Source organism: Muntiacus reevesi, chromosome 3, assembly GCF_963930625.1.
Source record: "Muntiacus reevesi chromosome 3, mMunRee1.1, whole genome shotgun sequence".
NCBI classification, from domain to species: Eukaryota; Metazoa; Chordata; class Mammalia; order Artiodactyla; family Cervidae; genus Muntiacus; species Muntiacus reevesi.
In genome coordinates this window covers 90,885,665-90,903,169 of record NC_089251.1, presented here as the reverse complement: position 1 = coordinate 90,903,169, position 17,505 = coordinate 90,885,665, and the positions used below count along the sequence as shown (strand labels likewise).

Sequence of the window (17,505 nt, the reverse complement as noted above, 5' to 3'; positions counted from 1 at the left end):
AATCACGGTTACTATTGTTATTGTCTTCTGTTTCTGTCCAAATATATTTTATTTTTATATAATTGAAATAATTGCAGACATTTATTGAATGTCTACAGTATACTAGGTTCTTATCTAAATGACTTTATATCCATCAACTCATACTCTTTAACACTTAATTCTGGCTACTCCAGCATCACCGTTCCAAGCTTCCTGGTTCCAAGTTTTTGTATGCAGGAATTCATTTAATTATCACAGCATCATATGAAGTAGATTACTCCCATTAAAAGGTTGTACAAATAATAATGTGCGCAAGGTCATGCAGCTACAAATCATGTTCTATAAATGGTTTGGGATTTTTTTTTTCATATTTTATCTTAAAATATGATTGTGTCAATCAAGATAGAGTAGGTTACAGGCCCTATGTTAATGTTTTGGTAAGTTTGCTTGTTCTTAGTCTTTTCTATGCATGGGCAAACACTTCTTTTATGAAATATTTGAAAGTAAATTGCAGACCTCGGGGCACTTCACCCTCCATTGTATTTACTTGTCATATCTCTCTCAATTACTTTTTAATTGAAGGAGAATTGCTTTACAGAATTTTGTTGGTTTCTGTCTTATATCAACAGTCATGTCTCTTTTCTGGAACTATCTTTTTTTAAAAAAGGTGATGTTGACATTTTTTGAAGAATACCCCAGATGTCTTTCAGAATTTCAGAATGACTTTGTTCGTGATGCGAGTCAGTTTAAATATTTTGGAGACTGATAGGTAAGATTTGTGTCCTTCCAATTTTACATCGTTGGGAGGCACATACCGTCATTTGGCCTCATCACTGATGATATATTTGGTCGCTTCGTTAAGGTAGTACCCCAGACTTCTCCATTATGAAGGCATCTTTTTTCCTGAAGCTTAAGGAGAAGTCAAAGCTGCCCTAAAGCTCAAAGTGCCTGTGGTCAGGATTAAAACTCCAAGTGACCCCTGATTCTATGCTCCTAATGACTCCACACAGCCATCACTATAAAACATGTTCTTTGTAAAAGTGAAACTTCACATAATGTAATTCTATTTTTATAATTAACATTGCTTTCAATTTTTCATTTTGCTTTTGCAAGTAAATCTCTGTACACGTCTTTTTCTGTAGGATAGCTTCCCTGAAGTGGAATTACTGGGGAAGAGGATATGAATTTTTAATACCAAGAAGGTGCCACTTCACACTTGTAATAGCAGTGCACAAGTGTGCCAGTCTCAGCAGACTCACCAACAATGCCTTTAAACTTCTCAACATTTTCACCATTTTGAAATGTCAGGCTACTGGTGAAGCTGAACTATGTTTATTTGTTATGAAGAGTTTTGAAAGGGTTTATACCTGTAACTATATAGATTTTTTTTAAACTCTATGAGCCTTTGGGTGAAGAAGGCAAAAGAAATAATGCCATTTCCTGGAAAAGAAGTTAACATAAGGTCCACAAGCTTTTCCTCTTAAAGAAGTTGAGCCAATTTAGGAATAATGTTCTTTGTTCTTAAATTAACCAGTTTGCTTCAGAGCCTAAACGCTCCCCCAGCAAAAGCAACCAGTGATTATAGGACCTTTGATGCTGGAAGAGAAGGGATGCAGTTTGGCAGGCCACCCTCATTTGGCTCCTTGGTCAAGGGTTACAGGATTAACAAGGGATACTAAGGCAAAAAGCCAGCTGTCGCTAGGATAACGTGAGGGAAGGGGGCTCTGACACCCAGGCAATCGTTCTCCCCATCTCCCCAGTCTTGGGAACAATGAAAGCTGCCCCTACAGTGGCAGAATCTTTAATCTGCTCCCCATCTCCCCACCTCACACTCGGGAAAACTACAAGAATGCTCCTAAGCACTGTGCCTTCTTTTTAGAAGGGGCCCTGGGGCTCACAGGCTGTTTTGGGCCTCCTGCTGCCATTCTCATCTTTGCTTTCTCCTTCGGTGACCTTTCTGCTTGTCTGAAAACCTGGAGCCTGTGCCAGGGCTGCGGCTGCTTCTCTGCACCTGGCCTTGCTTTGCTGACTGATGTGCTGTCGGCACTCCGTGGTGCAGACTGAGTAAGGCACAGCTCTCTAGGAGATTGGTCTCGGAATGAGATGTTTGTATTTTCATAGTCCTCTGTGCCCGTTATCTGCCATTGTTCCCTCCAGCTCACTCTTCAGCCTTCTCTCCTCTTCTCTCTGCCCTGGAGGCTGACTTACCATGTACACAGCCAGAGGTCCTTCCTTCCCCTTGGCTTCTGCTTGGGTTTGGCCAGTGTGTGGAGTGGGGAGGCTAGCAGGAGAATGAGGCCAAAGGTAATTTATTTTCCTGGCCCCTCGCTGCAAGGATCCCTAGGCTGGCTTTGGCCTTGGACCTCTCAGGGTGGTCCTTGCTACTCAACTTCTGGGTCAGGTTCCTGTCCCCTCACCCTCCTGCCTCACTTCAGGCCTCTTGAGCATTAACATACCTGGTTCCCCTTTACCCACCACACCTTCATAATTGGGCCCTTTGGTGATCTATATAAAATGAGCTTGGGTTATCCTAATATGAGTGTTGGGGCCTGATAACACCTCCCTTTTGTTAAAAGGTTAGAAGTATTTCTATAGAGCTAGAGTCATTGTTCCAGTATTTCTGAACATCTTGCCAAGGAGTGACCTATCGGACCACTTTCTTTCCTCTTGAAACAATTTGCTGTTACTTCGTCTCACTCATGTCCTTTAAGTTATGAGTGCTCAGTGGGAATCCAGGGCACTGACCCGAAGCTGGCTTACTGGGAACCCTGATGAGAGATCAGGCGAGATGATGTTTTTTCCAGGACACTTTCCTCCTCTTTCTGAGACTTCCAAAACACTACACCACTTTATTGTCTAACTTCAGTTCATTGACCCATTTCTGGGCTTAGCTGGTCTAGTATGCAAGTGTTCTTCATACATGCAAGCATGGGATTTCATTGACATGCTGCTCTAATGTCCCACAACTCTGGGAATAATAGTGATTTCAAAAATATAACTACCTATTATAATCAGGTTCCTACGGATAAATAGAAAAATAAAATAATTTATCAGGTTACTAGTAACTGTTTAACTGTTAATAAGTTAACAGTTTTTAGCAAGTAACTAACAGCAATATAAGTGCTGAATGAAAAGTGCAAAATCTTCAAAGGAGGGAGCAGATACAAGATCCATCTGGTTGGCAGGGATCAGAAATCTTGATGGAGAAGGTAGCACTGAACTGGACGTTGAGCCTTAGTCACATACTGGATCTTGGTCAAGTATGGCCTGAACGTAGGGGCGTGATGAGGCTTAGAGATGAAGTTTGCATCCCAGCAGACAGCTGGTTCTGTTGGCATACTTTATACTAATGTATATTAGTGCTTTATACTAATTAATAATTCAAACACTTTGTCAGATACCTGCCTTTTGGGGTCAGCATGTGGTACTAAAAGGCAAAATGTTCAGGCCTTTGAGTCAAAACTGCCAAGGCTTGGGTGCCACTCTCATGGGTAGGATATCTCAGGTTCGTGAGCCTCGGCTTCACGTGTGTAAAATGGAAGCAATGTGAGCCTTAGCTCTTAGATGGTTGTGAATGTCAAATAGTACAGCACAGGAAAAGTGCTTTTCTCACAGTGCCAGGTATCTAATATCTCAGCAAATAACAGCCGTCTGTATGTACCAGGCGTAATACTGAGGCATACAGTGAAGTAAGACTCACTGCTGGCAGGAAAGTAAAACTTAGGACAACGGTTTGGCAGTGCCTCAAGCTGTTAAAATAGTTACCGTATGACCCAGCAATTCCACTCCTAGATATATACCAAAGGAATTGAAAACAGGTGTTGAAACAACCACCTGTACAGAATATTCATAGCAACACTATTCACAGTAGCCAGAGTGTGGAAACAAGTGTCCATCAGTGGGTGACTGGATAAACAAATGCGGTCTGTCCTTTTGATGGAACATTATTCAGCTATAAAAAGCAATGAAGTGCTGATACCTGCTAGGACATGGGTGAACTTTGAGAACCAAAGTGAAAAACTAAACATAGAAGTTCACATATTGTGTGATTCCATTTAAATGAAACATCCAGAATAGGTAAATCCAAAGACACAGCAGGCTAGTGGTTGCTGGGGTGCAGGAGGGGTGGGAATGGAGTGACTACCTACTGACTAAAGGGTTGCATTTTGGGGTGCTGAAAATGCTTCAGAACAAGACAGGTGGTTATACAACATTGTGAATATACTAAGTGCCACTGAGTTGTACACATTTGAATGGTTAATTAAAAATAACAGAATAACACACCTGCCTTGCCTTCAGGAATTCACAATCTTTTAATGGGTCTCTTTAGACTGACTCTTAAGAGTTGGCTGAAGTACATTTGCAGCAATATAGAATATCATGCTAAGTGAAGAAAGTCAGAGAAGGACAAATACAAACACCATGTGAGACCGCTTGTATGTGGAATCTAAAATAGGACACAAATGAACTCATCCACAGAACAGAAACAGACTCAGAGAATAAACTTGTGGTTGCTGTGTGGGAGAGGGAGGGAGTGGGAATTTAGCAGGTGCAATTTGTTTAGCAGATGCAAATTGTTATACACAGAATGGATAAACAACAAGGTCCTCCCTACAGTACAGGGAACTATACTCAATATCCTGTGGCAAACCATAATGGGGAATATGAAAAAGAATGTATATGTATAACTGAGTCACTTTGCTTTGCAGCAGAAATTAATACATTGTAAATACATTTTTTTTAAAAAGGAGTTGGCTGAGGCAGAGATTCCCAAGCCTCAGTTTCATCATTTGAAAGCAGGGTCAAGAGCCTGTAATGTGCTGAGACTTCTAGACTTGCATCTCTTACAGAGAATTACCCGTAATTCCTCCATCCAGAGATAAATGCTGCCAATCTTTGGTGTAACCATTCAAGACTTTTCTCTCTGCATGCTTGTGAATATTATTATTGTTATATTTTTTCAAAAATGAATGAAAACATACTGTTTTATAACCTTTTATAGCTTGACAGTTATTTTTCATGTCAATAAATCCTCATGATCATTATTCATGACTATGAGGAAAGTTAAAAAACCTAAATGTAAACCAAGGTCACTGGGTTGAGGAAGCCACAGAAGTTGGTGAGAATACAGGAAAGAGAGGCGGGGACAGACAGACATCTGGCCCCTCAGCTTGACCATTAGGTTTCTGATTGGTGAATATTAGACTCATTAGGGTTACTCAGCTAGACTTTGGAGCCCTCTATTATTCTCTTTTGGTTCCTTGTTCAAATTTTGCTTAGCGTTGAAATGTTAAAAATGGCACCTTTGCGGTGATCTCTTTCACAAGTCTGGTCTCTGAAGCATCCTCCTAGTTGCTCTTGCCAGAAACCTAGCTGTCATCTCTGACCCCTTCTTCATCCTCAGATTAGCATTAATTTGTCATTTCTGTTCCTAAAAGACACTAAGAGGGCCAGTTTACATCCATGGCCCCATTCTGGTCCAAGTTACTGCTTTCTCTTGTAGGATCCCCGCTAGCCTAGATGGCTCCTTTGCGAACATAGAACAAGTCGCCCCCTTCAACACTGACACAACCTGCTGGACACGCAGCTCAGTGGGCAGTGACACCTTTGAGCAAAATAAGAAAAAGATGCCTTTTTTTAGTCAGACTCAGCTCTGTGCCAGGGCTCGTGGATTTTAGTTCCCACAAGCCTTCTTTGACAAGGTGATCTTGTAAAGTGAGCATCTGCGTATCTATCTGTATCCAGAGGCCCTTCTGCTTGGACCACTGCACTAGCCTTTGGGGGGCAGGGGGATATAGACTTCCATTCCAGGCCCTTTCAGTCCATTTTCCACAGGTCACCAGAATCATACACACATACCACACAACCCACTGCCACCTCTGGTTATTATGTCCCGGCTAAAAGAACAGCAGTGGGCTCCTGATGTTCTTAGAACAGAGCCCAAACTTCGTAACCTGGATGACATGCCCTAACGGGCAGGGCCCTGCTGCCCTCACCCAGCCATGGAGGACCGTGTATACTGAGCCAGCAGAACTGGACTCTGGCCTGTGGGGACAGAGCACAGGGTGAAGGGCGAATACTCCATGCCAAGGTGCCAGGTGAACTGCCATGGTTGGGGGTGTAGGCCGGCCACAAGGGCAAAGGCCCCTGAGTTGTTCCAAACCCTGCGTGACCCCTCCAAGCTAATGCCCTGGAGTTCAGAGAACAAAGAATGGGCTTCCTGCTCTACCAGAGCCCAGCCCCTTGAGCTTGGACTTTATGATTAACAAATATTCAGAAGTCAGCCAATGAGGTGCCATCCAGGACCTGGGCCCCAGAAATAGAAAAGGCCCTGCAGTCTCTCCTGGATGCCAGTTGGACGCTGAGGACAGAGGCCAGGCCGAGGCAGCCCTGGACGCTCCAGGCTCTTGTGATAGCAGGTGAGAGGACATGGGTGGAAGGACAGTGCTCTCAGGTGTGGCCTGGAGCTCCGGACTTGCCCGGCCTTCAAGGCTGGATCACATTTGGTGTTGCGCTCTCAGCAGCCTGACAATCTGCAATCAAGGGGGAAGGAACATTTGCTGTTTCCAAGTCTTTGTACTTGGAAAAACAGGCTTCCCCTAGTGTATGGGCCCTGAAGAGAGGGACCAAAAGGAGGAGGACACATGCGTTGCTGCTGCATGGAGCGCCAGTGTATGGAGAAACTGAGAAGAGGGCTAGGGAATGGGGAAAGACGGGGAGGGTACTTTATAATCAGAGCTTTGTTTGTGCTATTTCATTAAATCCTCTGAGCAACTTCAGAAGGCAGATTCTTAGAGATTATGTAACATGCCCAAGGTCATGCATGAAGCCATGATCAAATGCAGGTCTTTTGGACTCTACGCCTTCTCCCAGTGGCTGTGGCCTACTTCCTCTTGGGTAGAAGCAGAGACACATCTTTGAGCAGGTTCCTGCTTCTTCAGGAAGTTTCAGGGTCTTCCTGGTTCTGACAGGTGGGCCACTCACATGGCTTCCTCTTTCTTCCCCAGGGCTGCTGGGCAAGCATAAGGAGACATCTAGCTCTCTCTCGAACCTCGAGACCCAGACAACCAGAAGTCTTCCATGGCTCCCTATCACATCCGCAAATACCAGGAAAATGACCGCAAACGGGTCATAGATTTGTTCTCTATGGCGAAGGCTGAGCACATTCCTGCCACCTTCTGCCACATCCTGAAGCTGCCCCAAACCCTTGTGCTCTTGCTTGGGGGACCCCTTGCCGTAATCCTAGTCTCTGGCTCCTGGGTTCTGGCCTTTGTGGCCAGCCTCGCCCTCCTTGCTGCCCTGAGGTTCCTTGCCAAATACCCCTGGAAGCAGTATGTAGTCATGTCTTTGCACACAGACATGTCTGACATCACTAAATCTTACCTCAGTGAGCGTGGCTCGGGCTTCTGGGTGGCTGAGTCTAAGGGGCAGGTGGTGGGCATGGTGGGAGCACTGCCTGTTAAGCAGCCCACCCTGCAGAAGGAGCAGCTGGAGCTGCTTCACCTGTGTGTGGCCCCTGAGCACCGAGGTCAAGGGATAGCAAAAGCCCTGGTCAGGACTGTCCTCACGTTTGCACGAGACCAGGGCTATGGTGAGGTGGTCCTGACCACCAGCATGCTGCAGCACTCTGCCCTGGCCCTTTACCAGCGCCTTGGCTTCCAGAAGACGAGCCAGTTTTTCGCATTCAAAAAATGGAGGCTAATTTCTTTCTCTCAAATTCAGTTTACCTACTGCCTCCCCTCTGCTCAGGTCTCTCAGGCGCTGGAGCAGGGAGGGGGCCTGTGATCCGCTTTCTAGCGGATTAGTCAGGAGGAATCGGCTCTGCTGCAGAAATAGGCAGCCCCTAACGTCTCAGTGTGACGGCTGGGTAAAAGCTTATGGCTTTGCGTAGTGGCGCTGGGGGTGGGGTGGCTCTGCTCCTTTCAGTCTCTTGGGATTGCTACTGCTTCATTTATCTAATGCCAACAGGTTGTTGCGTGAAAAACTACCACAAAACAATAATAAACCTTTTTTTTTGGCTCATGAATCTGTGGGTCAGCAGCTTAGGCTGGGTCGCCCCTTTGGTGTCCAGGTGTCATGCCAGGGACCCTCCCCACTTTTAGTGAACGGAAATGCAAAATCATATGAAGAAGGTGTGGAGAAGGCGTGTGAGAAGAATCCACGTGAGAAGGACTGGGGCCAACGATGCCATCAATCTGTTACGGTTCCCAAGGTCTCTGCTGAAGGGGAGAAGGCAGCCAGGGACAGGACCAGACCCAGAAGTGGCGCAACCTGCATCTCTCTGGCCAGGACCCGGTCATGATTTAAATCCAGCTACTGTCGTCTCCTGAGTTGTGTCTACTAAAGGCTAGCGGCCCTGAGGGAAGCTGGAGTGAGCCTAGGACATGGCTCTGGACCCAAGGTGCCTGTGTCTGCCGCAAGTCCATGGGCCCACTCAATGGCTACCTAAGCAGACACTGTCTCCACAGAATCAACAAAAGGGCTCTCACTACATCACATGGCATTTCTGAAGAGAGACCACACTTTATCTAATAGCCCATTTCCCTTGACTGGCACTCTTAGACTGAAGGCTCCCACACACCCCTGGGAAGCACTGCATCGCTCCCGGCACCTCTCCAGATGGAAAATAAAAAACCTGCTGCTGCTTGCTTTACTATGAGTCAATCATAAGTTATTTATTTTCTATAAAAACACATACAAAAAGGGACTCACTCTTGGCTAGAATTAAGGTAGTATCACTGTAACAAATATCCTTGTGGGTAAGGTCACTGTGGAGAAATACTGCTCCTAAACCATTAATAATCTTAGTCATCATTCTACCCAAGACTCTTTAGAAGGTAACTACTTCTACATTACACATGGACAACAAGTTTTATTCAACCAGACTCATAAAAGTAAGCATTGTGTTCCTCCAAGCTGATAAAATATAATTCCAAGGCGCTGAGGAAAATACTCTTTATTTCAGTCCCAAGGAACTTTTCTCCCCAGGAGTTGATTGGTCACTTTCTGTGGAAGAAAAGAAAGGGAGGAAAGGAGTTAGACATTCTTGCCATCAGAGGCAGACAGCCGCTCCTCACCCTAGACGTGCTGCTGAAGAGACCGGTGTGGTTCTCCCAAATCTTATCTTTCCCAGCTTCAGAAAATACGGTAATTATAGTAAAAATAAAAAAAACTTCCTTAAGTGTTTAGGAAAGATGATCTACAGTCTTTATAGTCTACACAGAAACATTATATTAATATAATCCTAACAGACTGATCCGTCTGTCAGTTCATAAACACACAAGCACAAAGAGAAGCCTGGCCTTGTGATGCTGATGCACCACACACCCCACTTGAGGGAGCCCAGCCCGAGTCGCGGTGCATGCTCCAGGAGCAATTCTCCAATCCCACATGGGTCTCATATGAACTCTGTCTCTTGGTTCCTGACTTTCAGAGTCCTCTGAGGGTGAAACAAGGGGGTTGGGAAAGAAATGAGAACAGTGAAGGACCTAGACCTTCAGGTCCATCTGCTTTCTAAAGGAATTAATTGGCAGCAAGTCCCCTGGCCTGTGAGGTTCTGGGACTTGTAGCACCATTGATTCTACTGGGGCCATGGGTAGGAAATGGTGGTGGCTTCAAGGTCCCGAGTCCCCAAACTACCAACTTGTATGCTACACTTGGACAGTTTCCAATTTATTTGAAAAGTTCTAATGGTATATGATTTACCTAGAAGAGACATAAAACTACCATTTGGGACTCAAATGAAAGCCCAACAATTCTGAAGGATGTGGGGATTTCTAGCATGGCATCTAAACTGACACCTAACTATGAAATTTGGTTTCACTCCAAAGGTGTCTGGAAGGTGACTTATTTATCTATTGAATAATTTTAAAATATTAAAGAAAAATTTTTTTTGCCACACCATGCAGCATGTGTGATCTTAGTTCCCAACCAGGGTTGAACCTGTGCCCCCACAGTGGGAGCACAGTCTCAAACACACTGGACCTCTAGTGAGGTCCCTGAAAGAAGGTGAGCTCGCTCAGTCGTGTCTGACTCTTTGCGACCCCATGGACTGTAGCCCACCAGTCTCCTCCATCCATGGGATTTTCCAGGCAAGAGTACTGGAGTGGGTCGCCATTTCCTTCTCCAGAGGATCTTCCCAACTCAGGGATTGAACCTGGGTCTCCCGCATTGTAGGCAGACGCTTTACCTCTGAGCCACCAGGGAAGCCCATTTGATTTGCCTTTTTAGATTTTCAGATTTGAAATCTAGTTACAGGTGCTTTTGTCTTCTAAATTTCAGCGGTGGTACAATGTATTTATTAGCTTAAGTTCACTCTCCAAATACAGTTAATTCAAACAGGTCTTGATTTCTCTTTCCCCTGGTAAACCTCATCAATCCTGCTTTAGGACCAACTGACCTTTTTATACAGCTGGGCTCGCAGACGGTATGACTTATATTCTGATCTCCTCTTTTCTTCTTCTCTCTTTTTCTGTACTTCGGGAAGCTGTTCATAAATCCTTAGAAATGGTGACAGTGCAAAGACAGAAAGCAGTGAGGTTACTGACCACAGGGGCACACGATCACTTCTCCTCACGTCTCCTAAACTCTACTGCTCTCTAGGCACTCATTCCCTCACACAGACTGTGGGCCTGTTGTGGGCCCAGCTTCCTGTTAGACACTTGGACATAAAGAACTCTGGCCTAGAGTGTTCAAGACCTGGAAGGAGATACAGATAAACAAAAACATAATAAAACCCTGCTGATAGTGGTCACTTCTGGGAAAGTAGTGGAATAAAGGGTGCGGATGAACTTCTTGGCACTCTATATGTAAAGATGTATGGTTTCAATATAAGATAATGACTATGTATTACTACCATATTCCTAAAGACGAAAAATAATGCAAAAAAAGTACAAGGGGTCATATCTACAAACTGCTACGCAGAGTTACAGGAAATGAAAAAAACTTCTTCTGACAGAAGGAGGTCAACAAAGACCAAAAAGATTAAGTTTGAGGTGGGTCTTGAAGAAGTTAGGAGTAGAAAGGAGATGGGAGGAGAAGGAAGTGTCGGTAAGAATGGAGTCAAGGTTTCATGAAGAGAGTGTAGGGGAAACAGATGCGGTGAAGGTCTCATAGTCATGTGAAAACCTTGGGCTCTATCCATCACAGATTGGATGCCACTGATTTTAAAGAAACATGTTTTGAGGAACATGATCAAAGATGCATTTGATATATACACTTTAATTGGAAATTATCTAAATTTCCAACAAGAAAACAAACAAATTATGGACTATAATAAAATTATTACAAATCACAAAATGTTTCAAATAGCTTTTATGATATGGGAGAACATTCACAATACTCAAAATATAGTGTTAAGCAAAATAAAACAGGCTACAAACTTCTATATATAGTATGATCAACCATTTGGGGAAAAAGAAGTATTGCATTGGCCAAAAAGTTCCTTCAGTTTTAAAGTGAGAATAAAAGACATGTTTTTCATTTTCACTAAGAACTTCATTGAACAGTGTGTTCACTGTTTTGTTCCACTACCTTCTGTCATTTTCCAGGCAACTTCATAATTCCATCCTTCCAAACTTTTTATCTTTTTGAGCAAAGAACTGTTTCAAGTGCCTTTCAGTCTTCCAGGGAATTGAAAAATTTTCCATTAACATTATAAAGACCAGAATAAATGTAAATCTGAAAGTGCAATGTCTGGTGAATACTGCAGATGAATCAGAACTTCCCAGCCAAACTGTAACAGTTTTTTCTTGGTCAACAAACATGCAGTCTTGCATTATCTTGATGAAAGATGATGTGTCTTGTGTTGACTAATTCAACAGAATTAGTCTGGCTTACTTTTCATCAAGTGTTGCTTTCAGTTGGTTTAATTGGGAGCAGCACTCGTTGGAATTAATTGTTTGGTTTTCCAGAAGCAGCTCACAATAGAGGACTCCCTTCCAATCCCATCATATGTACAACATCACCTTCTATGGATGAAGATCACACTCTGGTGTGGCTGGTGGTTCATTTTGTTTGCCCCACGATCACTTTCTTTCCATATTATTGTACAGTATCCACTTTTGATCACCCATCACAATTTGTTTTAAAAAACAGAATGTTTTTGTTATGCTAAATAGAGAATCACATGCAGAAATATGGTCAAGAAGGTTTTTTTTCGCTTAACTTATGTGGAACCTAAATATCAAAGTGATTAACATAACCAAGTTGGTGCAAATGGTTTTTAAAGACTCAACATTTGATTTGGAGATACTGAGTACACTGGCTGTCTCTCATGAGGCATAACATTGATGGTTCTCAATATCTCAACTTGATCGCTATCAACTTCAACTGATCAACCGGACCACGTGTGGAGCTTCCAGCAAGAAATCTCCAGCATGAAATGAAACTTTGTAAACCACTTTTGATACATTCGATAAGTCACAGTAACTTCTCCATATATTGCACAAATCTATTTTTGCATTTCAGTTGTGTTTTTATTGCTCTTGAAATAGTAAAGTATAATATACTGAAAATTTGCTCTTTTTCTTCTATCTTCAATATTAAAATGGATACATAAAAATTCACCAATTTTGATAAGTTTTAAAATGCATTCTGATAATGACAGACAGCTGTCACAATACAACCTAACAAAATTGTTTTGAAAGAAGTTAAAGACAAGTAAGTGCTACTAGAGCCATCTTCTGGAAAATACTGAACTTTTGCCAACCCACTATATGCATCTATGTAAGCATAAATACTTTTTTTAAAAGACTACAAACGGTGTACACATGATTCTGAAACTTTATTTCAAGTTTCAAACTTTACTTAGATACAAGCCTAATGTATTGTATCTTTGAGATTATTTCCTTATCTCTTATTATACTGGATACAATTCCTAGAAAAAGGATTGCCTATATATAGACCCCCAAATAAGTATTTACTTTTATTTCAAAATATTTTTATTTATATTTAAGTTTCTAACAAAAACAAGCCTGATCAAGGCATAAAAATTCCTGGCAATTCTTCGTATTTCTTTTTTTTTTTTTTTATACTTCGTCGGCAACTTGCACTCCTGAGGCCATGTTCGCAGCGGCGGTCGCAGAGCGCGGAGAGGGAAGCGGCTGGCGCCGAGTGTACAGAGCGTCCTCTTCACCGCAGCCCGGGTGAGCCTCCCCATATTTTTTATATATGAGGCATCCACACCATGATCTGCTAATTTTCATTTCCTTTTTAGAACCATAAGTGAGAAATTATTTTTATAGCTAATTTTCTCATAATGTTTTAAATAGAGCATAATGCCTTTATTCTGGGTCAAGCTATAGCTCCTGACCATTTGGTGGCCTGATTTATACTTTTATAGTTACTTATTCTTTTGGCCTTACCGTTTAGACCTCTGAATCATTTCCTTCTTTCCAACAGGCCTTTTCTTTTGGGCTGCCAGGAAGCCTAAGCAAGAGAAGAGATGTTTTAGTGGATTGTGCCATTTTTTCTTGGAAGTATAGTTGATTTACAATATTATGTAAGTTTTAGGTGTATAACATAGTTATTCCCAATTTTTAAAAGCTATATCACATTTATAGTTATAAAATATTGGCTCTATCCTCTGTGCTGTACAATACATTCTTGTAGCTTACTTATGTCTGAATCTCCAATCCCTATCTTGACCCTCTCCTCTTCCCTTTCCCCACTAGTATAACCACTAGCTTGTTCTCAATATCTGAGACTGTTTCCTTTTTCTTATATTCTTTCAGCTCAGTTCAGTTGCTCAGTCGTGTCCGACTCTGTAACCCCATGAATCGCAGCACACCAGGCCTCCCTGTCCATCACCAACTCCCGGAGTTTATTCAGACTCATGTCCATTGAGTCGGCGATACCATCCAGCCATCTCATCCTCTGTCATCCCCTTCTCCTCCTGCCCCCAGTCCCTCCCAGCATCAGGGTCTTTTCCAATGAGTCAACTCTTCGCATGAGGTGGTCAAAGGACTGGAGTTTCAGCTTCAGCATCAGTCCTTTCAATGAACACCCAGGACTGATCCCTTTAGGATGGACTGGTTGGATCTCCTTGCAGTCCAAGGGACTCCCAAGAGTCTTCTCCAACACCACAGTTCAAAAGCATCAATTTTTCAGTGCTCAGCTTTCTTCACAGTCCAATTCTCACATCCATACCTGACCACTGGAAAAACCATAGCCTTGACTAGATGGACCTTTGTTTGTTGTTATTTTTTAGATTCCACATATAAGTGATATAACAACAGTGTTTATTTTTGTCTGACTTATTTCACTAAGCATAATAACCTCCAGATTAATCCATGCTGTTCCAAATGGCAAAATTTGATTCTTTTTTATGGTTGAGTAGCAAGTGGTGTCACCATATCAGCTCCTAAAAACTGTGGACCTGTGACTTATGTTTCCATACCAGACCCTGAGAGCTGGATATTTGCCCTGATTTATCTCTGTGTTCATTTCAAAAGTACCTGGCATTTGGCAGAGATGTTTCACAGCTGGACTTTGAGATACATGCTTTGAGAGATATATAGAGGTCAACTGCCTCAAACCGGTTCTGCCTTGACCACAAGAACGAGCCTGTGTAGATGCAACCTGGAAGTGTCCAAAACTGACTTTTGCTTCATTAACAAGCTAAGGTCTCTGTCCAAAGGGGGCACAAACTCTGTACAAACTCTGCTAGGCACAAAGTTCCAAAGAATAGCAAGGAAAGATAAGAAAGCCTTCCTCAGCAATCAATGCAAAGAAAAGAGGAAAACAATAGAATGGGAAAGACTAGAGATCTCTTCAAGAAAAGTAGAGCTACCAAGGGAACATTTCTTGCAAAGATGGGCTCAATAAAGGACAGAAATGGTATGGAACTGACAGAAGCAGAAGATATTAAGAAGAGGTGGCAAGAATACACAGAAGAACAGTACAAAAAAGATCTTCACGATCCAGTTAATCACGATGGTGTGATCACTCACCTAGAGCCAGACACCCTGGAATGTGATGTCAAGTGGGCCGTAGGAAGCATCGCTACAAAGCTAGTGGAGGTGATGGAATTCCAGTTAAGCTATTTCAAATCCTAAAAGATGATGCTGTGAAGTGCTGCACTCAATATGCCAGCAAATTTGGAAAACTCAGCAGTGGCCACAGGACTGGAAAAAGTCAGTTTTCATTCCAATCCCAAAGAAAGGCAATGCCAAAGAATGCTCAAACTACCACACAATTGCACTTATCTCACACGCTAGTAAGGTAATGCTCAAAATTCTCCAAGCCAGGCTTCAGCAATACGTGAACCGAGAACTTCCAGATGTTCAAGCTGGTTTTAGAAAAGGCAGAGGAACCAGAGATCAAATTGCTAACATCCACTGGATCATCGAAAAAGCAAGAGAGTTCCAGAAAAACATCTACTTCTGCTTTATTGACTATGCCAAAGCCTTTGACTGTGTGGATCACAATAAACTGTGGAAAATTCTGAAAGAGATGGGACTACCAGACCACCTGACCTGCCTATTGAGAAACCTGTATGCAGGTCAGGAAGCAACAGTTAGAACTGGACATGGAACAAAAGACTGGTTCCAAATAGGAAAAGGAGTACATCAAGGCTGTATATTGTCACCCTGCTTATTTAACTTATATGCAGAGTACATCATGAGAAATGCTGGGCTGGAAGAAGCACAAGCTGGAATCAAGATTGCCGGGAGAAATATCAAAAACCTCAGGTATGCAGATGACACCACCCTTATGGCAGAAAGTGAAAAAGAACTAAAGAGCCTCTTGATGAAAGTGAAAGAAGAGAGTGAAAAAGTTGGCTAAAAGTTCAACATTCAGAAAACTAAGATCATGGCATCCGGTCCCATCACTTCATGGGAAATAGATGGGGAAACAGTGGAAACAATGGCTGACTTTTATTTTTTCGGGCTCCAAAATCACTGCAGATGGTGATTGCAGCCATGAAGTTAAAAGACGCTTACTCCTTGGAAGGAAAGTTATGATCAACCTAGACAGCATGTTGAAAAGCAGAGACATTACTTTGCCAAGAAAGGTCTGTCTAGTCAAGGCTATGGTTTTTCCAGTGGTCATGTATGGTTGGGAGAGTTGGACAGTGAAGAAACCTGAGCGCCAAAGAATTGATGCTTTTGAACTGTGGTGTTGGAGAAGACTCTTGAGAGTCTCTTGGACTGCAAGGAGATCCAACCAGTCCATCCTAAAGGAGATCAGTCCTGGGTGTTCATTGGTAGGACTGATGCTGAAGCTGAAACTCCAATACTCTGGCCATCTGATGCGAAGAACTGCCTTGTTTGAAAAGACCCTTGTGGGAAAGATTGAAGGCAGTAGGAGAAGGGGATGACAGAGGATGAGATGGTTGCATGGCATCACCGACTAAATGGACATGAGTTTGGGAAGGCTCCGGGAGTTGGTGATGGACAGGGAGGTCTGGCATGCTGCGGTTCATGGGGTCACAAAGAGTCGGACACGACAGAGCGACTGAACTGAACTGAACTGAACTGAGGCACAATCTTTACCATGTGCAAAGGACCATGGATGATTGTGCATGCCCTGGCTGCCCCTGAAAATCTCCACTCCTTTCCTCAAGCCCTAATCAACCTATCTGCCCCCTAGCCCTTCAGTTCCCTTACTCCGCTCCTCTTTGGAACATGAGCTCTACTGGGACTTCCTGGGCAGCCCAGTGGTTAAGACTTCACCTTCCAGGGCACGGGGTGAGGGTGCAATCTCTGGTCGGGGAGCTAAGATTCCACAAGCCTCTTGGCCAAAAAACCAAAACGTAAAACAGAAGCAATATTGTAATGAATTCAATAAAGATTTTAAAAATGGTTCACATTGAAAAAATCTTTAAAGGAAAAAAACAAAAAAACCATGAGGTCTCCTTTCTCCATTCTGTGATCAGTGTATAAAGCTAATGTTCTGCTATGCTGAACCTGATCTCATTCAATTGACAACTGTGACTCTGGGCAAAGGATCCATTGAGGCGATCCTAACCCTTAGGGGATTGGTAACAGAGGATTGTGTCTTAAGCAGGAAGGGTGTGTTGCTCAAGAACAGTGAGAGGGAGCAGCTAGGACTTTGTGCCCCGACCCTGAGCTGGCAGTGCAGGCTGGTGAGCAACAGCCAAAGCCAGGGTTAGACGATGATGACTGTAACAGCCTAAGGCTCCTGAAGACAGAACACTGTGGCACAGACTAAACAGTGTGAACTGAAACACTGACCTGTTACAGGTAAGGCAGTGATTAAAGCATTAGGGAGCACTTTACAGTTTTCACAGCTTTCACATATTATTTTCTTGAGCTATTACACCTAGCATAATTGTTATGAGCACAGAGTCTAGCACCAGCCCACTGGGGTTCAAATCCGTTTGGGCAAGGTACTTAATCTCTCTTTGCCTCAGTTTTCTCATTTGTGAAACAGGGATATTAATAATATCCACTCCAGAGAAGTGTTACAAGCATTAAACAAGAATAATGTCTGATCAAAACGTAAAAGCTATATAAGTATTTATTATTACTATTACCCTTTGAGGGAAGCAAGCCCCATCAA

The 17,505-nt window shown here is 43.0% G+C and overlaps 2 protein-coding genes across 10 annotated transcripts in view; one reads left to right on the top strand and one right to left on the bottom strand.

The window, feature by feature from the left end:
* Positions 1–6,245: 6,245 nt before the first annotated feature.
* NAT8 (N-acetyltransferase 8 (putative)) lies at positions 6,246–8,439 on the top strand. Its single transcript, XM_065929556.1, has 2 exons — positions 6,246–6,398; positions 6,987–8,439. The coding sequence occupies exon 2, from the start codon at positions 7,060–7,062 to the stop codon at positions 7,762–7,764; it is 705 nt and encodes a 234-aa protein (XP_065785628.1). The 5' UTR covers positions 6,246–6,398; positions 6,987–7,059; the 3' UTR covers positions 7,765–8,439.
* A 397-nt stretch (positions 8,440–8,836) lies between these two features.
* ALMS1 (ALMS1 centrosome and basal body associated protein) overlaps positions 8,837–17,505 on the bottom strand; it is a 190,531-nt gene continuing 181,862 nt past the window's right edge. For all 9 annotated transcript variants that reach the window (XM_065929545.1, XM_065929549.1, XM_065929550.1 and 6 more), the window contains 3 exons: positions 13,344–13,407; positions 10,379–10,478; positions 8,837–8,985 (listed from right to left, as the gene is read on the bottom strand). In XM_065929545.1, coding sequence (XP_065785617.1) covers positions 8,941–8,985; positions 10,379–10,478; positions 13,344–13,407 — 209 coding nt within the window. In that variant the 3' untranslated portion in view covers positions 8,837–8,940. The remainder of the gene's footprint in view (positions 8,986–10,378; positions 10,479–13,343; positions 13,408–17,505) is intronic.